This window comes from Protomyctophum parallelum, assembly GCF_964188405.1.
Source record: "Protomyctophum parallelum genome assembly, chromosome: 20".
NCBI lineage: Eukaryota > Metazoa > Chordata > Actinopteri > Myctophiformes > Myctophidae > Protomyctophum > Protomyctophum parallelum.
In genome coordinates, this window is record NC_139718.1 from 13,627,077 (window position 1) to 13,645,365 (window position 18,289).

The 18,289-nt window shown below is 44.3% G+C and overlaps 2 protein-coding genes across 7 annotated transcripts in view; both read left to right on the top strand.

Annotated features, from left to right (window-relative positions):
- The window catches only part of zfyve28 (zinc finger, FYVE domain containing 28), a 31,217-nt gene extending 21,727 nt beyond the window's left edge, over positions 1-9,490 (top strand). The window contains exons 6-15 of one of the 4 annotated variants that reach the window (XR_014570806.1): positions 2,119-2,208; positions 2,316-2,417; positions 2,599-4,182; positions 4,417-4,512; positions 5,822-5,985; positions 6,088-6,204; positions 6,331-6,435; positions 6,917-7,020; positions 7,204-8,799; positions 8,834-9,490. Coding sequence is in view for 3 of the 4 variants with exons in the window: in XM_083791190.1 (XP_083647316.1) it covers positions 2,119-2,208; positions 2,316-2,417; positions 2,599-4,182; positions 4,417-4,512; positions 5,822-5,985; positions 6,088-6,204; positions 6,331-6,435; positions 6,917-7,020; positions 7,204-7,335 (2,494 nt within the window). In the remaining variant the exon portion in view is untranslated. Of the gene's footprint in view, positions 1-2,118; positions 2,209-2,315; positions 2,418-2,598; positions 4,183-4,416; positions 4,513-5,821; positions 5,986-6,087; positions 6,205-6,330; positions 6,436-6,916; positions 7,021-7,203 lie in introns of all 4 variants that reach the window. The other 3 variants (XM_083791190.1, XM_083791191.1, XM_083791192.1) reach the window with 3 other exon arrangements.
- Positions 9,491-11,176: 1,686 nt separating this feature from the next.
- Positions 11,177-18,289, top strand: part of LOC310877607 (fibroblast growth factor receptor-like 1) — a 31,882-nt gene continuing 24,769 nt past the window's right edge. For 2 of the 3 annotated variants that reach the window (XM_083791546.1, XM_083791548.1), the window contains exons 1-2: positions 11,177-11,538; positions 11,952-12,047. In XM_083791546.1, the coding sequence (XP_083647672.1) occupies positions 11,963-12,047 (85 nt within the window). In that variant the 5' untranslated portion in view covers positions 11,177-11,538; positions 11,952-11,962. The remainder of the gene's footprint in view (positions 11,539-11,951; positions 12,048-18,289) is intronic. The other variant, XM_083791547.1, reaches the window with a different exon arrangement.

Genomic DNA, 18,289 nt, shown 5'->3' on the forward strand with positions numbered 1-18,289 from the left:
GGGTGTTGGGTGATCGCAGGCGCGGAAAACACATGCTAACATAACAGTGATATGTTACCATGCATTCTGAAGTGTATTACACACAGAGGAATATATACAGTAGGACAGTAGATCTATGACGTCCCTAGTAGATTATGGAAACCATGATCAGAACAGAATGAGCAGGAACACGCTTGCATCTCATATCATATTGTACGTACAGTCAGTCCCTGGCTCTGATACAGTAATAGACAATCAACATGTCATGGTTATCAATATGCTTATGCAGCTAAATCACAACAGTAGTCACTATTGCAGATTCCACAGCATCAATGTTTCACCATAGTATTATTATGGTATTCCTATTCTTGATAATATTATAATTATTGTATGTGCGTGGTAGATTACTATTGTATTGATGGTATGAATGGGAGCGTTATGATGGAAGTTAGCAACGGTTGCTAAGCTGGCATTGGACAATAACTATTGTGGGGTGGGGCTTAGCAATCAGTCTATTGTTTCCCCTACAACCTTCCAACGAGCCAAACCATGGCACAACCATCCCATGGCCTGTTCCTACAAGCTATGGGATCTCAACTATATCAAAGTCAACTTCAGTAACTATGATATCTGGCAACCACAAACTGAATACTGCAGGATTTATAATTGTATAAAGGGCTTTTCACACTGGGTGCCTGCGTTCTCGCTTGGATCATGTGCATGAGATGAGCAGGAATGCAACAATTTCACAGGATTGTCACTAAGTCTGTCAGATTGCCTGCGCCTCCCTACCTGAATGCTCGGCTGTTATTGAAAATGAATTATAAAAGTACTACAGTAGGTGTCAGTCGTATTATCACTTTGCAATTATATGATAATGAAATCACACTCATGTGAAGTGAGGGGTCTCTTTGGGGGCATGCACAAACATGACGTCACAGGGGGGGAATACTCACTTCACTTCACTTAACCCTTTTTAGGCAGGAACCCCTTTTTGTAACCCTACCCTTCTGGACGGGAACACCTTTTGTATTGGGGTTCTGTACAGTACGTACATTACAGTATCCAAAAATTACAAAAAATGTATGCTGCTATATAAATATTTGAAGTTTTTCAGAAAACGTAGGTCAGTATTTACTATTTAGAAGGCGTTTTTCTTTCTTTTAAAGGAAATTAATCCCAATGCATTTTTCCCATAGGCTTTTCAAAACGTATTTATTTAAAGACCTTTTAAGCGTCGTACGAAGCCAACTCTTGTCGTGACAAATCATGACAACACAACACACACAATATTTTGGACCAAACAAATAATTACAAAGATGAAAAACAACAAAAAAAGTGTTGTAACCTGCTGTTTTTTTCTACTTTTTAATTCTTTGTTTGGCCCGAAGAATTTTGTTTGTTGTCATGATTTGTCACGACAAGAGTTGGCTTTGTCCGCGGCGTAAACGTCTTTAAATAAATACTTTCTGAAAAGTCTATGAGGAAAATGAACAGGGATTTATTTTCCGGGTCTCTCGAGGGGGTGGGACTGCGACGCTCTATAGAGTGTGCTGATCATATAAGGAGTCCTCCCTGTCCCCAAAAAACCATAGGTTTTGTTTTTGGCTACAGGCTCAGCCTTCATCCAATCAGGATGAGAGGGGCCTTCCTCCAATCATGATCGAGTGGGGGCGGGCCTTGTTGCACGTGCTGTTGGCCTGTTGCGTGTCCCCCCACTGTAGAGAAAGTGCATGTGCACATCTTGTTACCGGGGCGGACTGGATTCTTTTCCCCCAAATCACTGAATGCTCCTTTAAAGGAAACATAAAAGGTCCACAGACTTGGCTGCCACATGAATCATGACATCACATGGGGGCATGAATAAGGCAGACATAAAAAAGTCCATAGATTTGGCTTCACGGGGGGCACACACAAAGTTAAACACATGTAGTTATGTAAATGGTTCTTCACCGGTTATTCTCCGTAGAGACCCATTCATTCTGTAATATCCGTGTATACGTAAAATATACTTAAGGCGTGATGAGTGCTGGTGATGAGATGTTGGAGTGGATGTTCTACAACAACTACTAGAGTTAATATTAGGAGGAAATGATTTTTCATTGCTTGTATTTTTTATTCTTTACTTTTTTCTCTCAGAGCTCTGAAGCTGGGCTATCTCACACAAGACATGATCGATGACTATGAACCCGCACTGATGTTTACAATTCCCAGACTAGCCATTGTGGGGTAAGTGTCGCCCCTCCCTCCCATTCTTCCATGTGCCTCTCCTCCTCTCCTTCCCACCCTCGTCTTACACTCACAGAATTCTAAACATCTTTCTCCTCTCACTTCAGTGGCTTGGTCGTGTATTCGGAAGGTCCGCTCCATCTCGATCGAAAAGCAGAGGACATGTCTGAGCTCTTCCGACCATTCCGCACTTTACTAAAGAAAATCAGGTACTATACCCAAGTAAACAACTGAGGCCAAATCTTGTTTAATCTACTCTTACACTCTTTTAAATACCATACTTGTGTCAGAACTATTCTGTGGCAAAGGGGAACAAAAATCTAAAATGCTCTTAGACCAATATGTTATAAATTGACATTGATGAACTAGTGTTTGGTTTTGTTGTTCCAGAGACCTGCTGCAGACGCTGACAGAAGATGAGTTGTCAACACTAGAGAGGAGCCTCTGTATCTCTCAGGATGGGGACTATCCCGATGCCCCGGGACCTGCCTCAAACACCACACCAGCACCAGCACAGACCCCGGAACCAACACCGGCTGCCAAACGCCCCTCATCCTGCAGCCCCACTAATGGCACTCCCAAGGCGGAGAACCAGGAGGCTCAGGATAACCTGCCTCTGTTCGTTCCTCCCAGCCAGGAGGAGTCGGAGTCGGGAGAGGCTGGAACGGAGTGGGAGGAGGTTGAGACCGAGAGCGGGGAGGAGGAGCCGGAACAGGGCCTTTTGTGTGAGGAGGCAGAGGAGGCAGAGCTTGCCTGCTCCATGCAGTATGATGAGGAGGAACTGGAGCAGCTGAACAGGATGGTGTACCGTGTGGGGGACGAGATGTCCTCCCTGCTGTCACCACCCAGCCAGGGCCACTCTCCGGGCCACCTCCCCCGTAGAGGGGAGGCAGGAGGCTCCAGCAGGGCTTCCAGCACTGAGGCCTCTCCCTGCAGGCTCCTGCGGTGCCGGGGCAGGACTGGACTCTACGTAGAGGAGGAGGATCGAGTCTTCTTCATGGAGGACTTAGATGCAGCAGGAGACAATGCAAGCAGGAACTCAAGAGAGGCCAACAGTTATCGGACATCTCCCTCCAAAGCTTCCGAGCCTGGGCAGCGCAGGCTAGGCCCCCTGCCTCACCCGTCCAGAAACGCCTGGCCTTCTGAGACCCGGTCAGACGGCCCGTGCCCACAGCCGCGTGGCCTGAACCCACAGTGCCCTGGCGCCAAACGCCCCCCTTGTACATCTGCTCCCGGCTCAGAGCCCCTGCCTTACACAAATGGCTGGGAGGTGGGGTTGGGGGGCTCTGCCTCCGAGACTGCGGAAGTCATAGCCCACCGTATGGGTGGGATGAAGCTGTCCGCTACAGTCATCTTCAACCCACGCTCCCCTAGCCTGACAGAGCTGGCTGTGGACAAGCTGCTGCTGCCAAGGCCCACTTCCTCGGAGACTGAGCCCTGCGGTCCCTTGGTAGCCACTCACTGCCTGCTCAACTCCTGTGTGTGCTGTGGCAGTTGTGAGGACAGCCATGATGATGGCATCACCACCGAGAGAACCGGGCTGGGGCTGGGCCTGGGCCTTGCCCTGGGATTGGATAAACACTGTATGGTCCCACCCCCCAGTGCTGTTATTCAGTCATCGGCTTGCCGCCTGCCTCCCCCAAGTCAGGAAATTCTCAGTAAAGGAGACTCCTCCCAACTGACGACCAGCTCTTCCCGCAGCTCCTCAGAGCCCCTGCTGGACGAGGAGGTAGGGGCAGAGCTCTGTGAGAAGTGCCTGGGGTTGGCCCCGGGGCCTGGGGGGCCACAGCAGGCTGTGGTGGACAGAAGCCCCAGCGGAGAGGAGGGACCCTCTCCCTGCCACCAGCACCACCTCCTAAGAACTGCAGGGAGGCAGCCGGCAAGTGGAGGCTGGGACAAGGACAGGGAAAGAGACAGGCTAGGAAATAAAGATTCAGAACGGCACGCCAAGGAAGATGTTAGAAAGATCTCAAGGTGGGCTGTCATTTCAGAGGGTCCCCTCTCCTTTTGTGTTTGGATGATGGGTCATGAACGTCCTATTTGCCATATGTTTCCACAAAGCACTCTTTTACCTAACAGTTTTTGTCCCACCTTATTTCATAATTTATGCATTTGTTTTTCATTAGAACACTTTTTATTTCACCATTGCATATTTGCTTTGCTTGAATTATTATTTAAAGTTTGTATTTTATTTTTTGTTCATTCTAGTTTGGGGAACTCGCCACTCAGCTCTGTGTCAAGTAGTGACTGTGAGAGTGTGTCTGTCACCACATGTAGTCTTTCAAGCAGTGCTTACACTCCCAGGTAACCACTCACTCATGGAAATGTTTAATATGAATGTTATTGCTTTACATAGGCATTATATGCCTGGCTTAATGTATTATAAATGCCCTCTATAACTATAACCAAAATGAAAGATTAAAAACACGCACATACATGCATTCCATACATTCCATAGGGCTGGACCACACATGGACAAATTGCATCATCAGCTACTTGCATTGTCCCCCTTAAAAGATGAAAAGGCATTTATCATTTTAGTTATAGAGGGCAATTATGCGAGGGATAATATATGCCATGCCGGTAGCCCGACAGGATGATTAAACACAGAGGCAAAGCCGAGTGATACCGGGCATAAAAGGGACAGACAGTCATCGAGATCTTCATATATGGGCATAAAAGGGACACAGCCAGAAAGATAGAGATTTGTGGATGTGAATCACTCCCTCGGATTCTCAGCGACACACTGCAAGTTTCAGAGCAATCAATAAGACATTGTCGGTTATCAAGACACACGGACAGACAGTTTACTCCTGTCTCATGGTGAGGTCACCATGAGTCATCCCTGTCCTAACATGGAACTCTGTCAGTCAGCAGCCACACTCAAGTATGACGTCTGATGTCAGGCTGAAGCGCACACACACACACACACACACACACACACACACACACACACACACACACACACACACACACACAGATTCCATGCATACATACATGGATAGTTACATTAGTATTGGTGTACTAGTGTGCCAGCAGGTGTATTGAAGGATAACAACTTGACAGTTTGCCACGTGCAGAAAGTATGTGCTCTAACCTTTGTTTGATAAAAGTATCATTCATGATCATTCAATGCTGCATCGTGTGGCAATAGAAGTGTTTAGTGATTAGCCCTGTTAATGTTATGACTTGTTGTGTTGTTGCTGAATGCTTTTTTATGCTAGTGGGTTAGCACATCCCACTGGTCATACACTGTGGGAAAGGCCTGGAGGATTGTGTGACATACAGTACCGGACAGCAGACAATTTCATGTCTCAATTCCTCCCTTCAATTTTCCACTCAATTGAATGTTAGGGAGTGATATAGGCCTAGGCCCTGGGCATTCCTACTGAATGAACTGTGTTCTGAAGAGCATTGGAAATAATTTTGCAGCAATGTTGTCTCAAGAGTCTGCATTTCATTTCATTTCATATTCCGTGTCTGCTTGGTGATTCTTAAGACATATTTTACGTGGAGATTGAAATCTGTTACGTGGTTTGAAATTTCATTTGCTTTTAGAAATGGCACCATGACATTCATTAATTCTGGCCCTGGCCTCCATCCCTCCCTCCAGCCCTGTTAGCAGTCTAACCACCAGCTCAGAAATGTCAGAAGACCTAGACCATCAAGAAATCCAATTGGCCCTGCAGGCTGCCAAGATGGCCGCTAGGAACAAGATCCGCTCACGCTTCCACAGCAGCAGTGACCTCATCCATCGCCTCTTTGTTTGTATATCAGGTAAAGAACAAGAAGGAAAAGTTGCCCGCCCTTTCCCTGCTCACGTTGTCTCTCTATCTGTCTCTGAATCTCATGTCCACTGTGTCTACCCGTCACAAACAGGTGTGGCCGACCAGCTACAGACCAACTATGCTAGTGACCTGCGCAGCATCCTCAAGACGCTGTTTGAAGTCATGGCAACCAAGTGTGAGGAGGGGGACAATGACAAGCAGAAGAAAGGTGGGGGACAGATTTCTCACCTTGTTGTGACTTATACAGTACATATCTTATGGATGGTTTGACTGTTGGCTACGGGGAGGACTAACATTGGCCTCATATAATGTTATCTTCTTCACTGGCATCCAGCAGCTCCTAGCCTGCGCAGTGCTGTGCTGGAGGACTGTGCTCTGTGTCAGGAGACCATCTCCTCCTCTGAGCTGGCAGCCAAGGCCCGGGAGGGTCAGTTCGAAGGTCAGCAAATCTACTGTTTGCACTCACCTGCACACATATAGAAAACAGGGGATAGGTTGTAATGTCAGAACTGTACTCTTTCCCTTAAATTTACCACCAGACATACAGTGACACTTGGCTACTATTAACTAGACAGTTTTATTTGAATGCTCTCATGTTGATAGGAGACATGCCAACAACCCTTGGACATTTTGGTTGGTTAATATTATCCTGTAGTTGGCATAAGCTTTACACATTAGCTATCATCAACCACTTTAGCATAACATGGTAGGACTCTGGACTCTGGAGATTGAAGCCCACAACAGTAACAGTTCCAGTGTTGGGCTGTGTTTCCTATCACCATAACAACTGAACATTATAGCTACAGTAGCTAGCTAACAGTTGACCAACAAACCAGGCTTGGGTAGGGGGGGGGGGTATACAGATGGAAGTTCATATGGGTTGGAGGAACGTTCACTGTTGTTGTCTTTGTTGTCCCCAGATCCTCCAGACTGGGTCCCAGACGAAGCCTGTAGCTCTTGTATCACCTGCAAGGCCCCTTTCACAGTCATCCGCAGGAAGCACCACTGTAGGAGCTGTGGAAAGGTACACGGCATGCTCTCCTCTACCACCCTCATGACTGATTTGAACCTAAGACAAATATACATTGTATTGCTCCTCTATTGACAGTAGAAGGTTGATAAAAAGCCACATTGGTGTATAGATTGTGAAACAGACGACACATTATGACATGGTATCAACTCTGTGCCTGTCACCGTGTCATTTCAGATCTTCTGTTCCCGCTGCTCCTCCCATTCGGCACCCCTCCCCCGCTATGGCCAAGTGAAGCCGGTCAGGGTGTGCACACATTGCTACATGTTTCACGTCACGCCGTTCTACAGTGACAAGTCTGGCATCTGACCCCCAGATATGAATACCGAAAAGCACACAATACGCCTCTGCGAGCTCATAGGCATAGGATCGGATCGATCCAAGGAGGTGTACAAAGCAACCTTCCCGCCCTCCCCAACCCTACTAATACTACTTCTACTGCTCGGGTACGCCTTAATGGTCGTCCTTATTTCCCCTGCTGAGCCAGGCTTCGGAAAAACAAAGGCTGTAATGGATGGAAGACAAAAGAAATCATGATGTGCAGGCACACAGATTACAACTGGGCCCTTTTCTTTTGATTCAGAGATGCTGCGGCTTAAAAGGGAACATATAAGCACACGCACACACACACACAAATGTTTCACAAATGCCTGCCTGCCTACAGAAGAAGTACATCAAAGGAAGTAGCAGGCAATGAAAGATGTTCAACTGACACATTGTGCTGCAAACTGCGACAGATGACTGCTGCAAAGTAGGGAGAGCAGGCCATCGATGGATCATCTGTTTTGTTTTACTTTCTGCGTATACAAAAGGCCTTGTGACATGTTTTCTTATGTGATAGCGGGCTTCCCACATTTGTGCCAGAGTTCCCATGGGACTCTGATTACTCAAAAGAATGTAAGTCACGATAGCCATGTAAATAAGGATAATTTTGTCTATAATAACTACACTCTGCCATTGCATATTTGTGGTTGTTTATGGGAAGTGGAAAGTAATTTGCATCAGTCTCAGCAAAGCAAAAATTATTACAAAAAAAGGAAAAACATCCCATATAGCTTTCATATTGCAATGATTTGTTTACTCTTTTAATGGCAATGAATGTGTAATACTGTATAATTTGATGAAATGAGGTCTTAATTCTAAGAAGATTGTCAAAATAGCCTTTTAATGATTATATGGGCTGTGCCCATTGTTGCACCATGGCATGTTTTATAGTTCTCTCTCTAGTGACTCCACTGCACACACCTGGGTGAAAGGGATTCCATTACTTATCACTGTCAGCAGGTCTTGGAGGCCACCTAGTGGAGTTTGTTTTCCACACTGCACAGACATCAGCATCACATGTGTGCACTATGCTTTGAAGAGGCCTTCTCGGGTACAGGCCAATTCTGTTTTTCTCCTATTTCCCTGTCCTGATTGTGCAATACAGCGACTACTAATTACAACAGTCCCACATATTTTAGTAGAGGCAAACGTGCTATTTATATAGTAACGAGTTACTATAGGACAGCTATTATTTCTTAGGCAAAAACCTGTGCAGATGTCATAGTGGTACTGTCAGCCTGGAACAGAGTGTCAGTACTTGTACTGTCGATTAATTTGCACCTAACTATCTTACATTGTTGACTCTGCTTCCAAGGTAAGGAATATTTTATAAAATATCTTCCACCTCTACTCCAGCCATGTATGTTATGGATGTCCCGATACACTTTTTTCGCTTCCGATCCGATCCCTCAATTTCTGTGTTAGCCGATACTGAATACCGATACCAGTGTCGTGATCTTATGTTGTGTTTATAGCTATCTAGCTATATATCTCGTGTTGTGTTTATAGCTATCTAGCTATATATCTCGTGTTGTGTTTAGCAGACTCCTCACTCAAATGAGTTTGCAGTTTGGGCAACTCCAAAGCAAACTTCACATGTCCCAACATTTTATTTATCTGCCATAGTGTCAACCCCTTACGCCTGTGTCGGATTGATGGTTAGACTGGCATATTCACTGATACCCATATGACCCGATATGACAAATAAGGGCCGATCCGATTCCTGATACCTATACAGTATCGGGACATCTCTATTTACAGTATGTCCATTATAGTCTGATGTAAAGCTAAATCTCAGGCATTATACTGTCTAGTTCATGCCACTACTATTACAACAGTTTTATTTTCATCAAAATAATATAAACCGTTAAAAAAAATATTTTATTAAAAAAAAAGAAAAAACTAAATTTAAATAAATCATGTATAAAAGCTATAACTACTTTTTTGTACCAAAAAAAGAAAAGAGGAATCATGCAGAAATTAAAGGGCAAGATATCCTATAATAGAGCTTTGTCTTATTTTGTAAAGCAAAAAAGCAATTACATTTCAATAACGAGCTGTAACATATTTGAAAAACAGAAATGATGTTATCTAGTTTTAAATGCTATGTATATTAAATAACTTTTTCCTGTTTCAAAAATGTTGATTGTGGCTGATGCTGGAACATCTCGTCTTTTTCATATGTATGTTATTAGTTTTAACATTTGACTTTATTTATAAATAGGATAGTAGAGATTCAGCTGACGGAAGATAGTAATAATATAATGGCCCTTTCAAACTGAGCACGGCGGCAACACAGCATCACTTGTGTGTGTTCAGGATTAAGAGGTTAAGAGACTGGAGCACTGAAGTTATTGTACAAGTTTAATAGTTCATTATTGAACATTTGCTGTATCTGCACCCGTTTGTCTGACTTTATACTGTAGGTTCTTTGCCAAGTTTAGTGTCATGTACATATAGCACACACACATTTTACAGTACACAATAGGGGACCACTTCCTAACAGTACAGAATTTGACAGGCCTATAATATAGACCCATATGCATTATACTGAAGGCGGAACACATACTGACGGGGTACCTTGGCACAACATTAACCATCTATGATCACATCCTCCTGGCTTTTTTTTCTTATCTTTTTTTACGAGACTGGCCCTTCTCTTGACCTTAGTTGCCCACTCTGACTTTGTATTCAAATCGTTAGCCCATGCCGGCCAGGAGAGGGCGCCCGCATCCGACTGCAGTCACTTTAAGTTAAAGTCGGGTGACGTGAGGTTAGCAGTCACTGGACTTCAACAACAAACCATCCTCCAGGCAGTCCAGGGCAGGCCACATGCACATGACTCAAGCCTAGGTAACGTAACGTTTGGCGGGACCTGGTCGCCGCATCATGTGAAATACCGATGAAGAACAGCTGAAAATAAATGACACAATGAAATACGTCATTAGCTCATTATTATCCCTGTTGGTGGACATTTGGCGTCGGCGAGGGATCAGCGTGGATGTCTCTGCTGCACTGAAGCTATCAGGCAAATTACTCTCCTGAGATTAAAATGCATAAATAGAGCAAGAAGAGGAAATCTAAATACCTACAGGCTACAGACAAGACAGAGGTAGGAATGGATATGTGACATGTGTCTCACCCACGCAGCTGTTGATTTGTGGCTGATTTGGATGATTGTACCACTGGGTGGCAGCATTTACAAACTGCATGCGGTTTATTGTCTGCTGAGTAACAATTTACAAATCATACTAGTAGGCTAATGGTAATCAAACTGATTTATTCAAACACGGGCGCATAGTTTACCAGTGACTGAGGTAGTCTCTCGAGACCGTTGACTAACGGGCGCTGTTTCTCCTTTACTTGCCGATGGGTTCTCTTCTCTCTCCACGCCACTGAGCAACTTCCACTGAAATGAATTACGGGGGCGGGGCTATCGCTCCGGTTCAGTCTCTATCCTTTTAATACACTATGGTTCTCTCAGATTGCCAGTAAGGAACAGAGGACCCCGTCCCCAGCTGGGCCCAAATTGTATTTGAAAATATTTGTGCCAGGGATGACAGAAGGTTTTAAACAAATTAATAATAGTAATTAATAATAAACCTGATCCCTTCCCCCCGGTTTCTCTCCCGGTTTAGGTGTTTGCCTTGGCACTCGGCAGACTCCCTGTGGGTCCCCGGACCCCACTTTGAGAACCAGGGGCATAGCGCAGATAAGTAAGCCTGGGACCGAGCCGAGGCTAGGGGCATAGAGGGATTTAGCGAGAGAGAAGGAGTTAACGTGATGATGATATATGTGTCCAGTCTGGCAGCTGATTGGTCAAAAGTTGAGGGTTGGGATGGACAAGTCGCTCTGCAGTGCGTTACTGTAAAAGTCACTGCATGAAGTTGACTCACAGTGGACTGCTGCTGAGATCCTGACTTCTATTCCAATTAAGGAACGGATTTAGCGGGCACTCTTTATGTGTGCGTGTTTTCCTTTATATTTTAAGATGGAGATAGTTTGACATTTCTCCCGAATTCCGTTATTTCTTTGACCGAGAGTGCGCGTCTACTATTATTCCAGCCTCACCGCGGTCGAAGAAGTCTCGGCCACTGTCAGTTGATTCATGGACACTCTGCGGATTTCACACAAACACATTTCTGTGCAGAGGTTGATATGGTGATAGCTGCATTATTAAATATTCAGGTATGGTATTACAATGTTGTTGTTTTTAAACCCCTTGCAATTTAAATCTATTGCAGTTCTTTGCGTGACTACACAGAACAGGCTAGGAGTACTGTCGTTTACAGCAAGTAAAGCCTATTGGCATTTTGTTGAATAAACGAGATTAACTGTTTCGTTTTTCAGTGATTCAGCTAATATACACTAAAATATAGTATTGTCCTGTGAGTCTGTGATACAAACTGAATAAATAGGCTACCACTTTCAGTAATAGTCTACTACATTTTCTTATGCTATTGTATGACTTGGCTAATGTAAATTAATGTATTGCAAGTTAGTATGAACAATGTAATCATATGAGAGCACATAATACTTTTAAAATGCTGCTGCTATGTAGCTACATTTACAGGGTGTTGATTGGACCATGTGTGTTTCAGATTTGGAGAACATGAAGTTGCCTTTGATCAGGATGGGAGTCCTGAAGATTGTGCTGCTCATCTTTGAAGCTGTTTTACTCACTAACTGTGCAAGAGGTGAGATACATTTTTGTGAGATTTTATTTCTTTTTTTCCTTTTTTGCTGTGATTGCTATGCATATCGGTTATGCCCTGTCGTATCTGTACTACTGTACTATTAGTATTTGATTGTGTTTGATAGTTTTGTTTGTTTGTTTTTATTAACAACCCTAGCATCACTATTCTGGAGCTATCATTTGGCAAAATAAAAAAAATAGCTGATCTACAAGCTCACAACACATCCCAATGCACTTAGTAGACCGGCAGCTAGTTTCAATGAAGATATTTGGTGTAGAGGGAAAAAGGAGGGAGCGTGGTATAGAAACCTGGGGGACTCAAATTAACAAAGGGTTTGAGTGGTGCATTTGTGTTACTGAGCCCTACCCTACATCTTGGTACAGTATATCCCTCTACAAGAGGGAGAATGAAGTGATCGGAGAGGACATGAAAAGTGGAAACTAAAGCTAGCAGCTAGCCCCTGCCATACTCAAAGCCCATATTTGTGGGGGAAAGTGTTTTGCTTAACCTTGTGTCATTTTAGTGATGTGCATAGTATTGGGATACGTATCGCATCAAATAATTAGAAAGAAAGGTGTTTTGTACCCTCTCCTTTTTTTCTTCTCTCTAATTATTTGTTCGGCCCAAAAGAAATTGTATCCGAGTTGGCTTTGTCTGAGGCTTTGTCTTTAAATAAATACTTTCTGAAACGTCTATGGGGAAAATGAATGGGAAACTCTTCTGGGCCGCTCGTCGGGGGCGGGACTGCGACGCTCTATACCAAACCCTACAATACTTTTAGTATAAATGTAGTTGAAGGGCTGTGATTTGTTGTGTACCTGAAGAAAGTCTCAGCTGGATCCAGCTTCTTCACACTGAGAAGAAGCAAGAGAAGGCAACTTGAAATAAATAAATAGAGCCCAAAATCAACAATGGGGAAAGACTGAGAGAGGGCAAGCCGATGCATACTCCCACTGTGTGTGTGTGTGTGTGTGTGTGTGTGTGTGTGTGTGTGTGTGTGTGTGTGTGTGTGTGTGTGTGTGTGTGTTCATTAGTGCTAAGTCAAACAAACACATCCATCTTCCCAGGGTGAAGGAACACCAGTCACAGAATTACAGTCCAGCTCTCCTGGGATTGGCTAAGGGACGGTCTCTCACGAAAAGAGTGTGTGTGTGTGTGTGTGTGTGTGTGTGTGTGTGTGTGTGTGTGTGTGTGTGTGTGTGTGTGTGTGTGTGTGTGTGTGTGTGTGTGTGTGTGTGTACACGGGCCTGCGTGCGTGTGTAGACCTAGCTGTGACCACTGGCCAGTCACAGTGCAAGCCAAGGCAATATGTTCAAAAACAAATGGCATGCTTAATGGGAGAAATTTGTAATTCAGAGAGAATTTCCCAGTGGAAACAAAACATGCTCTGCAGCCTCACTTCTTTCTATATATTTTTGCTCAGCATGGCAGCAAAGTTAAGAGGCATCCCAATGGGCACAATACCTGCATGTTGTTATCAGGGCGTTTGGTAACGGGGCAGGTAGGGGACCGGCGGTGGTTTAGAAAGGGGGAGATTAGATCTATGGGCTTGCAGACGCACACAATGGCTCATTCACAGCACGGTCACCGAGCCTTCACAGTACGGATAAACCAAAAGTAAACAAGACGTGAAGGCTAAATAAGATTAGACAGGCAATTATGTATGTTTACTGATTAACAGATGTCAGGGAGAGGAGAAAACCAAGCAGGGAGTCCATCTGTGTTGAGAAAAAGGAGCACGCCTCATCGGCTGGATGATTTATCTTTGGGGATCTTCACTGACTTGGTTGCAGCACAAAAAAAAGAAGCAGTATGAGTATACAGTATGTTTTTCATATTTCCTCTCTGGAAGCGATTGGAGATAAACAGCTGAAACACGGACAGATACATAGTTGGCCGACAGCCCGTGTGAGATGGTTTTGAGTGATGTCTAGATTAGTCGGTCTATGAACAAGTCTGTATTATATTATATATGGACAATATTTTGGCAGGAAGTGATGATACAGCGGGGTCTGTGTTTATGATGCAATTGTATCAGCTCTGCATTGATATTCTTTTGAAATCCAGTCAGTGGTTCTGAGAGACATGTGCTTTCCTGGAGAAGCAGAGGTTGAGACAGCAGTAAAACTGTCCCCATAAAATTTAACAGTGTATGATGACATCTTAGACAAATGCAAATTAAATTATACAAGATGATGTGGCCCTTCTGGCTTATGTGTGAAACAGTAGAAAACACATTTTCTGTGTTACTTTACAGCATTTATCAAATAAGTTCAACAAATGTTCTTCTGTTGACGGATGATAAGTTAGAGTGAATTAATGTTTTCAAGCCTGCTGCTGTTGCTCGTCAGATCAGCCAGATCCAAGTCTACCCATGCATGCACGCACACACACACGCACGCACGCACGCACAAGCACACACACACACACACACACACACACACACACACACCCCCGCATGTTCACACACCTTTCACAGAACTTGAGTTTCAGGACCAGGGATGTCGCTGACCATTGGTTGCCCTACTCGTAGGATATTTGTGCTGCACCCCTCCCGATAAGAGCACTGTGTTTCCTCATGCAGATCGGCTACTTTCGCCGTTTGCGAGGAGCACACACGGCCGCTCGTTATTATGCAGCGGAGCTGTGGAGAAAAATGTCATTATGAGGGACTGAGGGTCGGCTTGGCACTTTTTGGCACATTTTGTTGCCCCCCCTCGGTGTGTTGCCCTACGCGCAGTGCGTATTGTGTATTGCGTATTGTACCTTGCGACGGCACTGTTCAGGACATAACTATTGTTACGTAGAACCCTCTCTGAAACCCCATGCCTCCTCCAAGCCAGCTCCCTTCCTCCCCCATCTGTTACCCCACAAGCTACCAGCAGCTGGGGGGGTGCGTAGTGATGTGTCCCAGCAGACCTTCTAATGTGGTGACAGACCCGGGGACTGCTGTGGTACACTAGCTGTGGAATGCAGCGGGCAGGATATATGGACCTGCTGTGTGCTTTGCAGAGCTGCACTCAGGCCAGACGAGAAAGACCCAAGGTGTCTCTTGACCAGGGCTATGTATGTGTGTACGACATACAATTGACCACATTCACTCATGTGTCATTGTATATATATATTTTTTTATAATATTTGTTTTATTTGGAAAGAGCAGTACATTACAGATAGCATTTTCACATATGACACACGAGCAATTCCCAAGATCTTTTTTTTACCCCTCTTCCCTCCCTCATCCCCCCTCCATGTGGCTCCAACTCCAATGTCTCTGTATAGTCCTTTTTCATATGACATCAAGTCCACACTTAAACGGGGACAAACAGGGCAATATCACTTCGGATTGTAACATTTCAGGAGGACAAAAAGAAAAGAGTCATGTCATTGTATTTTTATCACAATACTTGTACACTACACATGTATGAGCATGTGATGAATACAATCTCTTGACTCCTTTGTCATTGAAACCAAATTGAGATGTTTTTTTTTCTTCAGAACAGGCAGATACATTTACCAGTTGCAGCAGTACTGAATAATTTGGGGGAAGGAAAGCTTAGTCTGTGACTTACGTACGCAGCCGCTGTGTTGTCACTAACACGAGTCAGTTCAATTTTACGGTTTTAACACTAGGCACATGTGTACTCATCTACACCTTTTTTGAGCCATCTGGAGAAATTTAGAGCATACAAAACTGCTCTGCAAACCTTTTGGAAAATATACATTTTATAGCAGAGTTACATCATGGCTCCATAACAAGAAGGTACTATGAGATAAATTGTATGCCAAGGGCCTTTAAAATCACAAGGCCATTTGGCTCCCACACAATTTTCCATTTCCTTTAAACGTAATGAGGCTAGTTTCTCAGTAACCAAATACCCCAAAGTCCTCTTATTTTTTTAAATAGGGTCTGAACAGTAAGAAGGTAAAACACGGTAGTGTTTTGGCACATGGGTCCATCTAGAGAAGATGGGGGAGAGTGGACAGATGAGGAGAGAAAGACAGAGGCATAGGCTTAGAAAAAAAGACAGGTACACATTCATATTGTGTCTATTTTTACAATCTCTAATCGACACTCATCCCAGGGTTGAAATACTTTCATACTTACTGCCAATACCTGGCATCCCTACTTTGTAAAAAAGCTTTATTTTCTTTATTTCCATTAGCAAAACATTCCTTCATGTTTACCTTAAGAAAAAGAAAAGTCACCACGTGATATCTTTGTAGTCGGCAATGTATGAAATGAGGCTTATTGTGGTTAAATATTTTAGCTGAATTTAGTTGAATTGTATAAGGAAACCAGTTAGAATTTGGTTTTGCTAATGAAAACACAAATATACGACGTGCGGTGCATTCATTTGACTGTTTACTGTACTCAACTCTTTACTGTGTGTCTTGATACAGCACCTCAGAGTGCAGCTTTGTGTAGCTATTGTGTCCCAAACCAATTTATGACGAGACAAACTACAAGTTCTGCCTGCCGTCCCCCCCTTACACATGTACCAACCTCTCTTATCCGTGCCTCTCTTTGCATTTCCTCTCCGTTTATTACCAGTGTAAAGTCGAGGGAAGTGAATTAAGTTAATGTGCTGTCGTTAAAGCAAGGCATAATCTGACCTTTACCCCCACCCAGCCTTTCCATGCTCTCCATAACCCCCCCTATTTACTGAGTCTGGGTCCATTTGCAGAGAACAATGGACGGATTATTATGTGCTGTGGTCCCCCAGGTTGGACATGGCAGCAGTAATTAATTTTAAACACTCCTCATCCCCGTAGATGGGGCTTATTTGCCGTCTATTAGAGTACACTGTGGACGAGGGACTGACGGTATGCCATTTAGAAGTGCGTGAGAAGAAGTTAAGAGAGAATGAGCCTGTGGCACGCATTGTGTGTGTGTGTGTGTGTGTGTGTGTGTGTGTTATTAAGCATGGTGAAATTGCTCTATGAAAAGCCAAGGAGCAGAAGGCAATTTGAAAACCTCAGAGGTATACCAGCAGCTATTCTCTCCCAACTAAATCTCCATTACAGCCAGGTGGAAATAATATTCCCAGTTTCCTGATGGAGACCGTACAGTACATCGTTGTGGCGGTCTGTGGTGGCGTTGCCACCGCAGACTGCCAACAGTACACACTGGTCCCCATCTCTCACCTCACTGCAGCACCCTAGTGACCCCGCCAAATCTGTGAAAGTTAGAGGAAACGTTTTGAGAGAGGAATGTGTCAAACCTCACTCCTCTGAGGGGAAAGAAAGGAAAGGGTTGCACAGAGGAGGGGAGCTGTGATAAGCAGCCATAATGAAGGTCAGCGGGTGTTTACTTTAGCAGGGTCATATAATCCCTGTGAGTAACCCTCCCTCATTGACTGACTTTTAATGGACACTTCAATTAGCATTCATATGGGATTTCAAGGGGGACGGGACGGGGGGACGTGGTCTGTCTCGTGGTATTCTCAGCTGTATGTTAATGCTCTGATGCGATAGCATTTTTTGGAAAAACTGAGTGAATAATATGAAGGTCTCGCTGTATACAATGCTCGTTAGTTTGTTTGGCCAGTTGGCTGTGGATGTGGTTTCACAGACCACACACACTCTTCCTGTTGGCAGAATGGAGTCAGGTTCAGTTAAATAGAATTCCTTTTGCCCCCGTTAACCTTCACAAAACCCATGGAACTCCTTACAAAGTACCACGGAGCTGTCAGCCTGTCACCATTCAAATGATAATTGACCTCTGTTCGGTTTGCACAATTGACCAAGCATAGGAAAGAACAACCTATTCTTTCTGAACTGACTGTGTTTTCAAACATTTGGTTCCCGTCTAATTCTAAAAAAAAATCTTTAGATACTCCATGGTCTTCCAAGTTGTTGCTGATGTGATGTTTGAAGCTGCCAAGGCCAGGGGCTGCTGTGTTACACCCTTGGCCAGAGAGAAGGGTCTTTAGCCATTGGAAAAGAGCCTGTATATAGGTGGGGGTAAGGGGGCCGCCCTTTTGGAACCTTACAAGTGACCTTACAATAACATTTCAGTTCCACAGTGGGAAGTGTTTGTCTTGCACAACCCTTCTTTCTCAGCCTCCTTCTTCTCTCTGCTCCCACCCCTAGTAGTAGTTTTTTTTTCTCTCTCTCTCTTTTTCTTTCAAGGAGTGAAGCCCCCTCCCCCCCACCACCACCATTCCCCCTGTCGCTTTGTGTTCTGCAGCTGTTCACTCAGTCACTTAGTGAGTGAAATGATGAGAATCTCATGGTTCCCC